Below are 18,293 nucleotides of genomic sequence, written 5' to 3' on the forward strand. Positions count from 1 at the left end.
CCAGGGAGGTAGATAGACAGCATGAGGACTGAGTTTAGAGCCACAGCACCATGTTAAAACAAAAAGCCAGGGACAGCAGCATGTGCCTGTGATTCCAGCAAAGGAGGGGCAGAAAGGAGAAGTTCTGAGACTTGCTGGGTCAGTGAGCTCCCAGAAAAGTCAGAGACTTCTCACCCAAAAAGCAAAATGGAGAGCAATGGAGGAAGATACCTGATGTTGACACACATTTATTCTTATTCTCTCCCCCTTTCCCTCACCTCCTGCCCTTCCCCGACTCCCCCTTCCCCAGCCCTCCCCTCTCTCCCTTCCCCCCTCTTCCTCCCTCCCCTCTTCTCTCCCTTCTCCAGTCCCTCTCCCTTCCCCTCCCCCTTCCTCCTTCCCTTCCTCCCCCTCCTTCCCGCTCCCTCCCCCTTCCTTTCCCTCCCTTCCCTCCACTCCCTCAGGTGGGGAGTGGGGGAAAACACCTTTTTTGGGAGAATAAATATACCTCTTTACAGAGGACTCCTCCCCTCTGCTCATTAGCATATGAAGTGTCTTCACTGAAAACTGAGACACAAAATCTGAAGAGAACTCTGTAGGCATTTCTCACCTGTCCTTGCCTAACTATTTAAAACCACAATGTTTTTTCTAGTGATAAGGCAGCAGTGAACATCAGTGTGTTTGAATAACGCGGGGAAAGATTAAAACTGTACGCTAGCTGTATTCCTGCCGTTTATAAACAGCCACGGTCACGACTGTGCGCAGCATTGTATGTAGCTGTTACAGATAGCACACATGCTTGTTTAGAATGCAGGCACATCATCATAGAGGGAATTTTTAGCCCATTTTCCACTTAATATCAGCAGCAGTTTTGACACATGTCCTCCCATTTGAGATCTGTCCTAGGAAAAGAACTGATGGTTTTTGTTGTAGTTTATGTCTTCTGACCGTTGGTAACTCTAAGGCCTTTATATTGCTTGGTGGCATTTCCCGTCATCCACAAGCGTTTCTCTCTTCTAGTATTTGTTTGTTTTCCCCCAGTGCTGGGGGTTAAACATTGAGTCGGACCTGCTAAGCTAGAACTCTAGCACTGAACTGCACCCCCAGCCCCTTCTACATTTCCTTTTGAGATACGTATTGTCCATTCCTTCTCATAAAGAATATTTATCTTTCTGTCCACATGTGCAACAAATAGCACTCCATCTACATTAGCAGTGCCTTACTTTTTTGTTTAAATTTTCGTTGTCTGAGTTGATTTGGGATGGCTCTTAATGGTCAGATCCTCACTAAACTGGTTTCAAACAGCAAGTGACCTATAAACTGTAAAGTCCCAAGAGCTGTTGAACCCTAAAGCCTGGGAAGCTGAACAGGATTAACCCAGCTCAGATGCACTCAGCCCGCCAATTCTAACTAGGTCAGTCCGTTCTGGGCTATCTATCTATTTGTTTATTTATTCATTTTTGGTCAACTTTTATTCTGCCTATGAAAATTTAGAGTTGAGAAAACCTACAGATGTGTTCCTTATGGTTGCTATTAGCAAAACCATGTGCAGATGCTCACATTTAAGAAGTGGTAGATAGGAGGCGTCCGCACCCACAGTAGCACGCTGTCTGCGGGGAGCTTCCGGTTCCTGTGGGAGCTTCCGGTTCCTGTGGAAGCTTCCTGCCCCTGCCTACTCTGGATTGCGGTGCCTGTTTTTTAATGAAGCTTCCAGGTTTTCCTTCTCTCTTCTCCAGCTCATTTACTTAAATAAAGACCTCCTTGAGTTTTTTGTGCCTTTGCTGGTTTTTTTCTATTGTGCAGGCAGCAGATGCCGGGTGCAGGTCTGCACAGGGAGCATCTGCTTTTGTTGTAAGAGCACGGTGTTCTTGGAACAGTTTAGGCACATGGGAGCAGGCAGCGATGGCTTCCGACCCTAATTGGTCCATTAGACCTGCTCCGCCTCGTAAAGTTCTAGGAAGATGGGGAAAAACTGTTGATCCACATCAGACTTATGGAGCCTGCTAATGGAGTTTAATATCTATTTTTGCCATCTTCAAAAATGCATTATGGATTTTTATTTAAGGCCCCAAAAAGCAAGAGGAATTGATTAAGCCATCAAATGTCGTTACCTTCTTCTGAGGCAATCTGGTGACTCTCTAAATTAGATTTCCCCTAACTTTTCAGTCACTGTGCTTTCTGCTGATGCATTTGAGCAAGGGAGAGAATTTACCGCTGGGTTGTGTTGATTTTATGGGAAATCATGTTGAAACTATATAATGTAAATGGAGTTTTCAAAGGGACTCTTGTAAATGATATAATTTAAGATACATTTTAACGTGGATACATTTTAACGTGGGTGTGGTGCATGTCTGTAAGCCCTGCACTTAGGAAATAAGTGGGGGAGGGGAGCTAAGAGTTCCAGGCCAGCCGCCAGTACCTGGGGACATCAAAACCCGGCTGGGCTCTAGAGCCCCTGACTCGAGATAACAACAGCAATAATCAAAACAAAAATCAAAGCATTGCTATGACTGCTCGTGACAGTCAAGCCAGTACTAGTGAGAAAAAAGTGCTGGAGAGTAAGTCATAAAACCACTTGCCCTAAGGACTGTCGGGGTTTTGATATCTGTCACTTTTAAGAGAGGGGAAATGATTCAGACCATTTTCCAAATGCATTTAACGTGTAACCCATCCTCTTGGAAGCAGAGCGCCTGCTTGGTGGGTCCTGAGCCATTCATTAAGGGAGTAAATGTACTTTTGCTGCTACGCTTACAGTTCAGGGATCGCTGCTCTTGGCTTGATTCCTTTTGTAATAAAGATACATACCAAAAACCTAGCCTAACACATAATGAAGGCTTCAGTTCTTGCAAACACTGGCAGAGAAGCCGACGCTTGCCTGTCCTGTGGTTCGGGGGAACTGGATTGGATCTTTAGATGGTGGGAAAGCTAAGCAATTCAATTAGAGAGTTTAATCATTTAGTAAAGGAGGCAGTCAGTGCACCGTCCAGCCACGTCAGACTGGAATGGTTATTTGGGAAAAGAGGACAAAAAATAAGGCAAGAAAGAATCTTGCCGTTCATAACCTGGTGATATGCTGCAGTCCAACAGTGGCTGTTGTTTCCAACTCCTGAGTATTAGTGTTCTCTTCAATATGAACATTTTATTAACTTATATCTTACTTTATAGGAAAAAAAGCATTATATATATTTTGCTTTTGTATTAAAATGGTGCCAGACTTTGACTTGGCTCAAGGTGTTTACCATAGATCCATCCTGGTTCTAGGAGAGCAAACGACCTTTCTAGAGGTGTCTTCCCAGCTTTAGTCTGAGAGAAGAATAGGATTCTGCAGTCAGTCAATGCCTTGTGGGGAATTGCTCTCTGACTCCTCCAGCCCTTGTCGCCTGTCCTCACCATGGATCCGCCATCCCTCAGGCGGGCAGTTCCCACCCCACCTTTTGCTTGCTTCTCATGATCTTGGATAGCTTGAAATTAAGCAGCACAACTTTCCCATCTGATGAAGTCAAACTGGTTTACTTCATAAAGGAGAAAGTTAAGCGTGTGAAAATGAGATACTGTGTATATAAGAATAGATCGTACCCCTTCCTCCAGAAGTTATAACAAGTTGCTTGTAATTGAGCTGGAGAAAGGAATACGTGAGAAACTTAAATTCCTTTCTGTCTTGTTTTGGAGAAGTTGTTCTAGCCTGTTTTAGAACTACATTAATTTGAGAATTTTGCATTCAATTGTTTCATTAGCTTTCGTGTGTGTGTGTGTGTGTGTGTGTGTGTGTGTGTGTGTGTGTGTGTGTGTTTGTGTGTATAAAGGAGCCCCAAAGTTGTATTCATTTTTATAAGATCAGTAATAAATAGGGATTTGGGAGTCCTACCTTAAGCCTATTTCATATAATTTCAGGCCTTGGGAAAAGTTGAAGAATTCCAAGAATGATACAAAGATTTCCTCTTTGTATTCTCTTTTCTCTTGGGATTCCCTCAATGTTAACTTTTTAAAAAATTATTATAAAAATGTTTTGAGTAGAAAAAAAATTATACCCTCAAATTAACTAGACCCAAAGACTTAAGCTTTTTAAAAATCATTTACTTTTTATAATTCTATGGACATTGGTGTTTTGCTTGCCTGTGTGCCTACTTGAGGGTATCAGATCTCTCAGAACTAGAGTTGTGAGCTGCTCTGTGGGTGCTAGGAATTGAACTAAGCTCTCTCTGGAAGAGGAGCCAGGCCTCCTAACTTCTGAGCCATCCATCTCTCCTACCCCAAGATTTTTTTTTAAAGATTAATTCATTTATTATATATAAGTACACTATTACTGTCTTCAGACACACCAGAAGAGGGCATCAGATCTCATTACAGATGGTTGTGAGCCACCATGTGGTTGCTGGGAATTGAACTCAGGATCTCTGGAAGAGCAGTCAGTGCTCTTAACCACTGAGCCATCTCTCCAGCCCTCTACCCCAAGATTTTTAACTTTAAGATTTATTTTTAATTGTCCTTAAAAAAAAAAATAGCACGTCTTCTGGGTGTATTATATCCCAAATGCAAAAGTAGCTCAGTGCAACACTGTTGTCTATACCATTGGTCCAGTGCTACACGTCCAGGATGCTGCAGGGGACTGCCTGTCTCTCCTCTTAGCACTCCCTTGGTCTCCCTGTGTAGTCACTAACACTAACCTTCTGGAAGCCTTTAGGCCTGTTTTCCTGTAGTAGCATCTTTGGGGTTTGGCTAATGGACGATTAAATCTGGGTTATGTGTTTTGTTCAGAAAGCCACAGAGGTGATAGTCAGTTTGGCATGTAATTGTCCCAGCCCCGGTGGCAGTAACCTTCTCACCTGGTTAGGGCCTGTCAGCTAGATTCTGTTTTGTTTTTGTTCTGTAATTTTTTTTATTGCAGGGAGACATTTTGAAACTTCGTGAATGTGCTCACCTTCCTCATGTGCTTACCCGTGAGTTTTAGCCTCGACTCTTCTGAAGCAATTCCTGTTCTGTTAGATGCCGAGTAGATTCGCTGATCCCCCATTGCCTCTACATTTACTAAGTTGGCTTTCTGCCCTAAGGCCCGCCTCCCCTTCTCTCTTTATCAGTGTGCATTAATAATGAACATTTATTTTTCCCTCTTAGTTCTCTTTGCTAAGAGATTTCAATCTTATGCCAAGGGTCTCCCATATTTGATCCGTGAGCCCCTTTCAAATTTTCACAGCCTAACGGGCAACCTTGCCTACAACACGTTATTTGCAAAATTATAAATGTAGAATGACAGTGTGTCCTGTATAAATGCTTTGCTGGGGGCTGGGGATTTAGCTCAGTGGTAGAGCGCTTACCTAGGAAGCGCAAGGCCCTGGGTTCGGTCCCCAGCTCCGAAAAAAAGAACCCCCCAAAAAATAAATAAATAAATAAATGCTTTGCTGCCACATGGTTCAGCATCAGGTAGCCATTACTAAAGAAAACATCCGCGTTACAACAAAGACATCCAGGTAGTCAATGTCAAGATACTATTATGTAAAGACTCTGGGTTTTGTCTCATATACACGAATGTATAATCTTTGAAAGCCATCTGTCCGAGCATCCACCAAAATGCTTGTGGTTTTGTTCCTAAACTGGAACTGTAAGCCGTGGGCTCACTTATGTTTTCTATTTTTGATACTACATTTATTGCTTGATTTTTTTTTTTTTTTTTGAGAGTAAACCTCCATATTACTGGGAATTGATAGATACACTGGATAATAGGCCATTGCAGTTTGGAGTAAAGCCTTTCCACGCCGAGGCTCTTAGGGAAGATTAATGAGTGTGCTTGTGGGCTGGTAAAGGGGGGAGCCTTTGCTGCTCCTCGAGGTAGATAGACTTCCTGCAGGGAGGCAGCCATGGCGTGAGCACTGGAAGCATCTGGAAGGTTTAACACAGCTGAATGAAAACATGGTCCGGGAAGAACGAGTGGTGGAAAGAATCATGAAGCAGAGGATGGAGCGGCTTCTATACAGAAAGGGAAGTCTGGTGTTGGAAGGAATTAATGAACTCCCTTTGGAAAGTAGGTCATGGTCCTGGTTTCTGTTTCTGGACTAACATGGGACTCCAGCTGTCAGGCCCTGCCAACTAATCCCCTGTAAAATCCCCTGAAATACATTGTAATTAACCTGAAAGATTGACACAACGTAGAGAGCTCCGATACAATACACCTCTCAACACCAGCAGACGTGCATGAAGGAACGGAGCCGCCAGTCTTTCCCTTGAAGGCAGCAGTTGACTGCGCAGTTACAACCTAATGCCCACTAACTCGGCAGCTTGCCTTGCCTGGTTGCTTAGTAAGCTGTTTGGCTTCCAGCACACACATCTTTTTGAAAATTTTCCTTTTAGTTTTGAGATTATCATATTATTTTCCATCCACTTTCCTCTCACCAAACCCTCCCATCTACCCGTCTTTGCTTCAAATTCATGGCTGGTTTTTCATTAATTGTTGTTACATGGATGTGTGTGTGTGTGTGTGTGTGTGTGTGTGTGTGTGTGCGCGCGCGTGTGTGCGCGCGTGTGTGTACCCACGTAGAACCTGCTCAGTCTGCATAATGCTTACATATTTTAAGTTATTCCAGAGTAATTGTCCCTAGACCCTTGTGAGGCTCAGAGGTGCCTTAGGAAAGTTACAGGTGATGGACGGCAAGCCTGCAGCCACAGTAAGACTGAGAGGCATGAGCAGTCCGACATGGTAGGAATACCTTCCTAAAACAACGCCCCTGAGTGTGTCGTAGAAAGGCTAGCTTTGGTCACTACTGTGGAGTACAGACATGAAGGACATTGGATTTTATCATTCGACGTCTGCATATAGGAGTCCAGAGTAACCTGTTTGGATTTCAAAACCCTGGCAGGTCACAGCTCCTTTTCTAAAGAAAGAAATCATGGAGTTGGACTGGTGGCTCACACCTACAAACACCGCTTTCAGGAAGGGTGAGACGGGAGGATCAGGAGTTCAAGGCCGGCTTGGCTATGTAGCAAGCTGGAAGCTAGGCTGCTCTACATGAGACACTGTCTCAAAAAAAAAAAAAGAAGAGGAGGAGGAGGAAGAAGAGGAGGAGGAAGAGGAGGAGGAGGAGGAAGAGGAGGAGGAAAGAATTGTGTAGACCTTTAAATGAATCCGCAAGTCCCTTCTAAAGAACAAAGCACACAGCGTCACTGTCCAAAGCACTATAAATTTGGGACTAGTTAGGCAGCAGTGTCCTTTCCCAGTTTGTAAATTATGCCCTCTGGGAACTTCTAAAGGAAAAGAGAAGACAACTACAGAGACAGTTCACACCGAGCGGAGTGGAGCTGGCCATGCTGTGAGCGCTGCAGGAGAAGGCCTTCCAGAGCTACCCTGACTTCTTGAACACAAAGCTGGGGGAGGAGAGGTCAGGGCGGGGCAGAGTTAGGAATTGGAGAGAGTGGGATGCTCAGGGATTCTGAAACTGACCTTGAGATTAGAAGCAATCTGGTGTGGTCAAGTAAGAACAAACCAATTTGCAGGACTGTCGGCTGCCTGACTAGCTGGGTCCTTTAGTTGTTAATAGTACAGGTGTATTGTCTCCAAATAGTAATCAAGCTTCTAATGGTTACACATAAATTCTACCAAACGCCAATTTAATCTGCACCACTGCGGTACTGTGACCAACTTAGTTTAACTGTTTTCTTCTGTGAAATACTTTAAATTCTTATAAAAGTGAGGAAACGGGTAGCGTCATTCTCAGATCACTGGTTGGTTTTGTCATTTCACCACAAGCTAGAGTCACTTGGGAAGAAGGAACCTTAGTTGAGAAAATGCCTTCATCGGATGGCCTGTGTGCAAGCGTGGGCCATTTTCTTGATTGATGGTTGGTGTGGGAGGGCCCAGCCCTTGGTGGGTGGCTCTAGCCCTGGTTTGTATGAAAAAGCAGGCTGAAAAGTCAGTCAGCAGTGCTGTCTGGTGCCTGCTTCAGTGCCTGCCCCAGGTTGCTGCCCTGCTTGGTTTCTGTCTCAGCTTCCCTCCGTGACTGTGGCTGGGATGTGAAGCTAAGTAAACCCTTTCTTTCCCAAGTTGCTTTGCGTCATGGCCTTTATCACAGCAAGGGAAGCAAAACCAGTGGGGCACAATTTAAGGCATTGACCAGTTCACGTGACCCCAGTCACTGAGGAAGACATCCAGGCTTTGTCTCTTCATTTACGTGTTCCTTGACTGTTCTGTCCCCCGTCCCTCGAATTTCTGTTCCCAAGAATAGGAGCGGTGCAGGGGCCCACGAGCCTCTGTGATGTGAAGCTTGGCTACAAACAAGCAAGGGACAGGGAAATGGGATGTCGCCAGAAGGAGCAGACTTGAGTTCTGAGCTCTGGGAACCTGCTGTCCAGTGAGGTAGCAATAAAGGAAGGATGCAGGCCTGGAAAGTCGAGGAGACAACCTCTTTCTCACCACACAAAAGTGCGGGCCGTCGATGGAGATGCTAATTAACTTGATTGTGGTAATCATTTTCCAGTGTGTGCATAAGCATGCTATTATGTTATACACCTGAAACGGACAAATTTACCCCTCAATTACACGTCAGGAAAGCCAGGGGTGGGAGAACAAACGGGTACTGGCCGATGTCTCTGATCACATAGAATTCCCTGCATAAAAACCAGTACAGTAGTAGCCAGAGGTTAAGATGGACACAAGGGCGAGGGGGCAGGCTGCTTGTTCAGCAAGGGGAGGCTGAATGCTGTGCTCACCGTTCTCCATGCTTCTCACAGCTCTATAGGGTAGGAGAGCACGCAGGCTAGGCATGGGAAGAGCTCTGATGGGTCATGACCTTGACCAGGTTCCAGCTGAGGCGGACTGTGGGGAGAGCAGGTAGGCAGTGGGCAGGAAATGGTAAGCACATAGAAAGGAAGCTCATAAGCGCCTTAGAGTTTCTTCCCAGGGTCTGCTCTGTCCATCAACTGCTGTCGGGAAGGGTTTCCGTGTTTTGTATTTACTAGGGATTATCGTGTGGTGTTTACTTACAAACCTACCTTTATTTCCTCAGAGCTTATTGGGATCTGTGTGCATTTAATCTCTACTTAAGTGATTTGCATTCCTTAAATAGTAAGCTGCCGGTATCATTCATTAATACAGTTTTGCAATCCATTCAAAATGGAGCCAGATATGGAGTGGTAAGCCAGGGCTTTGGGCCTGAGATGATAACAGGAAGCTACAGCCAGGACTGTACCTCTTCCTGAGGCAATTTCTGTGCCCCCGAAGCTTAAGATGAGTCAGCACCCTCGCCCTGTGTGCTGGACATAGACAGCTTCTGAGCCACGTGTCTGACAGAAAACCCTTTGTTGTCATTCTTCTTGTTGGCTGTCAGCCATCCTGCTGCATGAACGCATCACCGATCAGTGAAGCCATGTTGTTCTCAGGAAAGAGTGGAGTGCTGTGCCCACACAATGTCCTCCCTGTCCTTCCCTTCCGTCGCTCCTTGTGGTACCAGTCAAGTCTCATCAGCAGGCCGTGCTGGCCTAAATGCTTCCTGGGTGCTCTGCCTCTCTCTACTTGGAGCACGTGTTACACCAGAGCCTGGTGTAAGAGTTATAAAGAGACGAGTGTTACAGGGAACCTTCCAGGGCCCCCACACTTGAATACTAAAGTCCTTTTCCTTAGTAACTGTTGGAATACACTCCACACACACCCTTCCCTGTACGCTAAACCGTTTCTGCCCTTCTTATACTACCCAGTGCACTATGAATAGCTTGTTAGATCGCACTGGTTAAACAGCAATGTTCAGTTCAGATGTAAGTTTTCCATGATATGCTTGACCAGAAAATGATTAAATCTGTGGATTTAAGACTGACTTCAATGGGTGACCTCTGTGCTGCTTGGGAACTCCATCTACAGGATCGGCATAATAAAGTTCCTGTTCTGATGTCAGATCAGCCCACTTGTGTAAAGCCCCCAGAATAGCATTTGACCTCAAGTAGATCATTAGGTCTAAGCTGCTGTCCATATCAGGATTTTTCCAGGCTAAGATGAATGGCACCAGTTGTAAAGCCTCCGTCAGATAACTTGTCTTTATTACACAAGCTGTCAGGATAGTGTAAGGGGCCAGGGAAAGGGTGGCCCAGCCAGCAGCTGTGGTGGTGAATCCTGAGGGTGTTGGGGTGCACCGGCTGAAGCTCACACTCCATTAGCTCCTTCCAAGGCCTTTAGAGAGGATTCAGTGGGTGCTTGAGCCCCAGACATCTTAGAAACTGTGGTGTCCAACCTCTTACTAGAGCCAGCCATGTCACTCAAGGACACTTAAAATATTTTCTTTTCTTCTAAAAACCAGAATCTATTTGAAGTTGGGCCTGTAGCTAGCTGAATTCATTAGATTAATTGGCTTTAATCAAAGATTTCTGGACATCACGCCACATGTGTAATTAAGACTTCTATTGCGACTCTACACAAAAGCCCTTTAAAGCACAGAATCATGGTTCAAATCTCTAATCCCAGCACCAGATCAATAGAAGTAGGAATTCCATGAATTTAAGGTGAGCCTGGGCTATATAAGCTCAATTCAGTCCATCCTTGGCTACATAGTGATTTCCTGTCTCAAAAAAACAAAAACAAAAAACAACAACAACAAAACCCAACCAGACTTAATACATGGTTAAGAATCCTCCTTGCTGAGGACCCGAGTTCAGGTTCCAGAACCCGCACTGAGCACCTACAACCACCTATTCACAGGGAGACTCTCTTCTGCCTCTGCGGGTCTGCCCACAGGTAGTATACATTTACACACACACACACACTCACACAACTCTGAGTAACTCTGAGAATGAGAGAGGTGGTCCTCCCCAGGAAGGAGCACTCCAGCTTCCCCAGTGCCAGTGGTCAGACCTGAAAACATACAAACAGGTGACATTAAATGGACTCAGCCCATTGTGTGCAGTACCAATTAATAAAGAGGCCATGAGTATAAAGGGGAGCAGGGAGGAGAATATAGCAGTGTGGAAGTCTTTGGAGAGAGAAAAGGGAAATGTAACTACAATACCATCTTTAAAAAGGGGGGGACCCTTTTAAAGTGATGGTAGAGACACCGAGCCCAGAGTTCCGTGCGACACCCAACTATCAAAGTGGTGGGTTCTCAGGATCTGTATGTAACCAATGAGGAATTGATTTCTTGAGCTTCACATTTGTACCGCATGGCCCTGGCCCTCCCCTTTGAAGACTTTCATCATTTCTTAGAACCTGCTAAAGCAAGTCGGCGAACAAAGATGCTAAGCTTCACTTCCAGTCCTGTCTCAATGGCTCGGTGGCTGTCCTCCGCAGCGGAGGGGGAGAAAGAACAGAGGTCTCTCTGCATGGCCGGGTCCGAATGAGTGCCTGCGGTTGCTTCTGGTTCAGGAAGAGTTAGTAGGGAGCTTGGAGGATCTAAATGAGTTGTTGGATCCCCGAACCAAAAGGCAAAAGAGCCTGGAGAAACAGAAGGACCAGATTTTTAGTGTGCGCTCCATTCACAGCCTGTTTGGGGCTCCCGGCCAGTGAATCCCCGAGACGGCTGTTTTCACAGGCATTTTTTAACCAGGAAAAGCCTCCTAGCCTGCAGCCCACGCTCCTGTGAGCTTCACTGACTCTTTTGAACAGAAGTTTTACTTGGTTCAGTGAGCAGGGCTGCTGTTTCACAACAGGCTGCGGGGTTGGCTCGAGGTCTGGTCGCCCCTTTGCTTTCTCCGAGTATACCTCAAGCTGGAAGAATCTTAGCCTGACTGTAAGCTCCCGTTGACCAGTCCTTCGGCATTTGGCTGGCTGAGGGGAGCAGAACAGGAGGGAGACGAGCAGATATGTTGCAGCACATTCGAGAAGGGGTTTTAGCTGGAAGACGCTGAAATGGAATGTAAGTTACCAGCGCGAGAGTGGTGTGAAAACTTTAATGAGGCTCTGTAGGTGCTCTCTAGGCCAGCTTGACAAAATAGCACTTCTAATAGGTGGACCAGAGTAGGAAAGCTCTTACCCGGTCTGTTTGCTAACAAAAGAGAAGCTTTTAGTTCTGGCATTTTTAGAAAGCAGAGCGGGATTTAAGCTCATCGCCGTGCTGTATAAGTGATGGAGTGCCCTTGTCATGTCCTAGAGCCATGTGGTTGCCGTGTCAGTCCAACCACCGCTGGTTGCTTGGGATGCACACAAATAAGACCCCTAACTTCACAGTGTCTCCTGAAGACGGCACGCGCACAGCGGGCCACACACGCAGTTAAGCCGTTGTCTGAAGGAGAGCTTGCTACGTGATTTACTGATGATTTCTTACCGCTCTAATACTCCATCTGGATCACACGGTGGAGGAGGAAATGACGGCCGCTCTATGCAGAGTGATAGTACAGTACGTCCGCAGAATTAAGGCTTTGTCTTGCCTCCTCCTCTCTCTCCTTCCTCCTTCCTTCCTTCCCTTTTAGAAACGCAGCCAGCATTTCCCTTTCTTTTCCTGCCGAAATGCCTTCCTTGTCTTAATCTGCGACCACTGATTTCATATGGGCTCTACAGAGAGAGCTTCATGCACGGCCTCTTAGCTGCTACTTTTGGAGAGTTATTTCGGCCACCTTATTTTCTTCTCCAGTAGTTTCTAGAGACATTCATTAAGTGTGAGATTTGAGATAAGGACTTGCTTCCCTTTAAGTCTATTTAATGAGTATCATATCTTACTATAAAACGTTTGCTACGGGAAAGGCATGAGTTTTATGTAGTTATCAATCTCTATCTAGTAACTACTGGAAGATGACTCAGTCCGGATAATTGTTATTTATTTTTTATGGTTAAAAAATACAGAATCGGGACAGTGTGTTTGAGGTAACTTTAAGGTTTGATTTTGAGTTTGCCTTTTAGCTCTGACTTTACTAATTTTGAGATAAATGACTTACTAATTATCTGTCAAAATGACAGAAAATGTATATTGTCAGCATACAATATTGTACGATAGGGTCATCTCAGACTTTTAGGCTTCAACATAACTTAAAGAAAATCTTCCTGTGTGCTTGCTCCCTTAAACTAATTTGCAGATTCTTTCTGCCCTTGAGCATATTTTAGGTGGACATCTCTCCACACACAAAAAACGTATGGAAGGGCTTGGGTGGGGTGTGGGTGGGGGCAAGGGTGGGGTTTGGGTGAGGGTGGGGGCGAGAGTGGATTCCGGAGTAGAACCCTTGTCTGGTGTGCTCACCCACCTTGCTGAGTTTGACCTTTAGCATTGCTGAAGGAAACAGTGTTCAGCAGACTCAGATGCACGTGGAGTTTTCATGTCTTAGGATAGCACAGAATGGTGAGCACACAGCAGGTCGGACTTAGATATGATACAGTGCGATGGCCAGCCTGCTGTGCGTTCATATCCAACAGTTAAATTTCAAATGGGAAGAAGGTGGGGCTAAGCCCGAGAATTCTTAATATCCTAGACAAACCCTTAAATGACGCTGGGTTTTGGTTCTATTGTTTCATTTCCATCTCTTGGCTTTTGGATATTACAAAGATCCCCGCAGAAGCAGAAAACATGAAATCTTTGTTTCCATCGACTCCAGCTTCAGTTTGAAACCATAGCTTTAAGGAGAGATGGACAAATGTAGCTATGCTTGTCCTCCACCCACACAGCAGCCCTGCCACTAAACCATGGAAGTGCCCACAGGCGGGAGAAGCCCACTTCTGTTGGACCAGCCCTGGACAGGGATGGTCAGGGATGAGTGAGGCAAACAGACTGCCCCTCTGCCCCTGCTGCCCTGTATGACCTTAGCCACAACATTTTCCCAGCCCCTTGGTACTCAAGTCTTCAGTGAGTAGTCACTGAATCCTGAGTCCCTAGAACAGAGTCGAAAGGCTTCAGGTCCCTGATACCTTTAGTAAACTAGTGAATCTGGTCTCAGCCTCCAAAAGAACAGGGAATTGAAGTGATCACACTTCTTTCTGGAACTTCTCTGAGCTGGATCATTTTAGATTAGGTGTGTGGTTTTTGTTGTTATTGGCTTGTTTTGAAAAAGCAACTATCAGTAAAATTGGTCAATCACCATCATTCACTGACCTCTGTCTTCCAAGATTTCAAAGTATGCTCGATTACATGTAATTTAATTTCTCCTAAACAAAATGCACAAATACTCAATAGGAGTAATGGCTGGGAGGGGTGAATTAAGGTCAGAAATTAATTTTTTTTCTAGGAACTGTGTATAGTCCTGAATCCTCCAACTCTCCAGCCACAGATATTGGAGCTTAACCTAAAACTCTGCGAATGTTCTAGAATGAGATTGCATAAAAAGAAAGGGAGACTTAGTAACAAGGCAGTGACACATATTGTCATATAAACTAAGGGTGTGTGGTGTGCTTCGTTCCAAGACTTAATTAGTACATGTCTTCTAAGGCGAAAATCATACACTCAGTTAAACCCACTAAGATATTCTAATGGCATTTTACTGAGTTGGTATTTAGTAGTTATTCTCTCAAAGAAACTGTAGCGCTGAGTCTCAGGCTCTTGTGTGATAAGATTTTGACTCTGTACTTCGTGTCTCACATCAGAGTGTCGTGAAACCTGAAGGTTTTACTGAACCGTAACCTGACAGGTCTCAGCCCTCAGACTTTTAACACTCATGAACAACTCGCTCGTGACTGCTCAGCAGAGTGAGCTGTGCTTCTTTTTTTAAAGATATATTTATTTTATTTTATGAGTACACTGTAAATTCAGACACACCAGAAGAGGGCATCAGATCCCATTACAGATGGTTGTGAGCCACCATGTGGTTGCTGGGATTTGAACTCAGAACCTCTGGAAGAGCAGTCAGTGCTCTTAACCGCTGAGCCACCTCTCCAGCCCCCGCTGTGCTTCTTTAATCCGAAGATGTTTTGCTCAGCGAAATCTAAAGTGTTTGATCATGTATTAGAGCAGTGCATGTGTTTAAATAAATTCTGTGACACAAATAATTAGGTTTGTTGATCTACATCTTCGAAAAAGCCATAGGGATTCTTAATGAGAAATGGCTTTTCTTCGGTCCTATTCAGTTTTAAAGGGTGATGCCACAAGCCGTCTCTGCATGGTAACCTGTTAGGTTATACAAGTTTTAAAGTCTTCAAAAACAGAATAAAATTATATGACCAAAGAGCAAACAACATGACAAATGGCCAAGAAGGTGAAAGTTAATGCTTAATCTTTCTGCTCACTTGATTTGATCTAGCATTAACAATGCAAAGGTTTCGTGGTTTTCTGTAACAACCCTTATAAGGTTAAAGATTAACATTTTTATGTAACATTTTAAGACGTCTTAAGGCTAGGGTCTAGCACATGCTTCGAATGTGGGAAGGCTTAGATTTGATCCCTGGAACCAATAAGAAGGCTTCTTACTTTGAGTCGTTTGGTTGGTTTTGTAGTATTTTTCTGATAATCAAGATTCCCAAACAAGGTGATGAGGAGATCAGGGTCATCCTTAGCTACATAGAGAATTCAACGCCAGCCTAGGTTACATGAAACCTTGTTACCCCAAACCCAAAGAAAAGTGTGGTGTCAGTCATAGTCAATATAAAAAGCCAAGCGAATACTCCATCCAGAGATGTTAGCTACATTTCAGTGAAATGACATCACTGAAAGCTAAAAAGTGTTTATGCCCTTGCATTTTTCTATATAGGGAGTTCTTCCTTACCGAGTGTGGGGCTATGAGTCTTGAGAATTCTTCATAGATTTATAAAGATGCATATTAAGTATGTTTAAAGGTGTACAGTGGGTATTAATGGCTGGACAGTGGTGGCACACGCCTTTAATCCCAGAACTCGGGAGACAGAGGAAGGCAAATCTCTGAGTTCGATGCCAGCCTGGTTTACAGAGTGAGTTCCAGGACAGCCAGGGCTACACAGAGAAACCCTGTCTCAGGGATGGGGGCGGCGGTCAAATTCGTGTTAGTGACCAGGTGGGGCCCATGTCCTTGAGAAGTTCTCAGTCACATGAATGTAGTGTTAGACTTTTCCTACATCTGGACTTTGCCTTTGCCGTCTACAGCCTACAACACCCAGCTGGTCCAATTCCTCCGGGATCCTAAGCCTCACATTCACCTTGGGTGTGAAATCAAATAACGAGTTCCCGGTGCACCTAGGACTGAGTTCCTCGTTATATCAAGTGTGCTTCCGGCTTACCGCAGTTGATCCCTTTAAATTTCAATTTCAAAACAGGTCTAGGGTGTGGCATCTCCTGATATCTACTCAGCGATTTCATAGCCAATAGCAACAGATGATCTCAGCTCTCCTGTGATCGTGGCTGAGGCCAGGCTCTACCTGTCACAACCAAGCAGGTTGTAAGATCTCCTCACCTACAAGGAATTGGACAGACAGTCTTTCCAAATGGCCAACAGCAGAGGGGTGAGGCAACACACTGTCCCTTGCGATCCCAGTACTGGGCTGTACAGAAAAGCAAGGAGATCACGAGTTTAAGGTCAGGCTACGCTTTAGCAAGATCCTGTCTCAAAACCAAAACCAAAAACAAGGCAACCTACAGCTGGGAGGGTAGTTTTGCGTTTTACAGTCTGAGTGAGATTTAGGTATGAAATGAAGGAGCTGAGTCTGTTAAGAAGCAAAGGTGAATTTATTTTTCAGTTGTCTTTTTTAAAAATGCTACTTCTCAGATTTATTTTAGGCTATGAAAATATACCTTAGCACTACACAACCCATGACAAACACAAAAGAAGCATCACCCAGATCCTGTCACCACAGCGCATTGCCTTCATGGATTCACTCCAGCATCAATGTGCGCGGCCGGAATCCAGTTCCGAGCCACAGTGCTGCTTCTCCTTGCTTTAATGTTGCTGGTTGCATAAAGTCCATGGAGGGACATTCTCCACTGACCATTGTTATTTGGGTTTTTGCTTGTTCAGTTTTGTGTCCTAATGGACCATCTTTAGCTATAAAAGCCCCTTCTATCTTTAGGTGAGTTTAACATTTTAGAAGAGGGATTGTAGAGTCTATAATTTTGAACTTTTTAATGTCTGTGGATAGATTACTAAACTCCTTTTGGTTAACGTACTGTCATTTTGGTGGTTGCTTACTTTTTGTGCCGTTGATGGACCTGGGGATTCTATACCAAGGTAAATTTGCCACCGTGACCTACTTTCCTAGCCGGTGTTTTATAAACTGTGGCGTGAAGATTTAGCATAGGATCTGGGCCCCCCCACCTCCCTCCCCCGATGCTTTGCAGTGTGGTGCAGTGTGAGCTCGCATGCATTGACAGCTGCACGTCCCTGCTGGTGAATAGCAGCTCTCCCTTCCTTGCTTCTGTGAGTTTGCTGTGTACATCGTACTGCAGCTTGTCCCATGACTCAGCATTCTCGTGGAAGACTCCTTCAAGCTTCCCTGAGCTGTTGCTTCCTTTAACAGGATTGCTACTTAAGACTTACAGACTGTCTTTGCTCTGTCCTTTCAGACTAAATGGATATTTACGTGTACCTTTGTGTGTGTGTGTGTGTGTGTGTGTGTGTGTGTATGGTAAGAATGTGATCACGAGGTGCTTTCTGAGATCCCGATTTCAGCTCCTCTCAACCGTAATTCTGACCCGAGCACTCATTGCTTGCTTGGGTCTTGTCATTGTCAGTTTGGTTTGGTTTTGGTTCTGGTTTTGGTTTTTGTCTTTTTCAGTTTTTCCTACCAGTAAACAAGGGTTCTAGTTTTTCTCCATCTTCATGAACATTTGTGATGTTCTTATTTTAAAAAAGTCCTAAGGATGAGATACTGTCCCACCATGATGTTAGTGCATCTCCAGGTTGCTTGGAGAAATCAGTCACTTCACAGATACTTGATATCCATATTTGCATGGTTCTGCGTGTGAGGATTCAGCCCATTACAGGTCAGTATGTTACAAAGAAGTTACATCTGCACTGAACATATACAAGATGTCTTTTTGGTCATTAACCCCACATAGGGACCAGGCCTCCAACATTTGAACCCTTAGCATATAAGTCATCTCTCCCACAGACCAGTTATCTTTTGTGTGTGTTTGTGTGTTTGAGACAAGGGCTCACACTGTAGCCCAGGCTGGACTACAACTCCCAGTACCACTCCTTCCTGAGCCACCATGCCCACCTTGCGCCAAATTTCATATCTCTAATTCTTGTAAGTGGTTCTTTGAACGAATAGTAACTAAGGAAAGACCTTCTAAGTTGTGAATAGATCATGTGAGTAAAGTTGAGTTGTCATGTCTATCAACGGTTGGTAGTGATGGGCTTAATTGGTCAAATGAAGGGTGGCTTCTGATGGGTGGGAAATGGGTGAGCATTTGTAGTTCAGAATTAGAACTAAGTAGACCAAAGGGCACCTGTTGATAGCACCTCTGGCAGTTTGGGAAGAGCCTCAGGTCTCTGTGCACCCCATGGGCAAAGAACTACCCCAAATG

At 44.8% G+C, this 18,293-nt stretch overlaps 1 protein-coding gene across 11 annotated transcripts in view; it reads left to right on the forward strand.

Annotated features, from left to right (window-relative positions):
* Nucleotides 1-18,293, forward strand: part of Map7 (microtubule-associated protein 7) — a 127,174-nt gene that overhangs the window by 44,921 nt on the left and 63,960 nt on the right. For 2 of the 11 annotated variants that reach the window (XM_039105431.2, XM_063284408.1), the window contains exon 1: nt 7,049-11,798. The exons of the other annotated variants lie outside the window; for them this stretch is intronic. In XM_039105431.2, coding sequence (XP_038961359.1) covers nt 11,792-11,798 — 7 coding nt within the window. In that variant the 5' untranslated portion in view covers nt 7,049-11,791. Of the gene's footprint in view, nt 1-7,048; nt 11,799-18,293 lie in introns of those variants that run through there. 11 annotated transcript variants of the gene reach the window in all.

This window comes from Rattus norvegicus, chromosome 1 (assembly GCF_036323735.1).
Source record: "Rattus norvegicus strain BN/NHsdMcwi chromosome 1, GRCr8, whole genome shotgun sequence".
In the NCBI taxonomy this organism is placed as follows: Eukaryota; Metazoa; Chordata; class Mammalia; order Rodentia; family Muridae; genus Rattus; species Rattus norvegicus.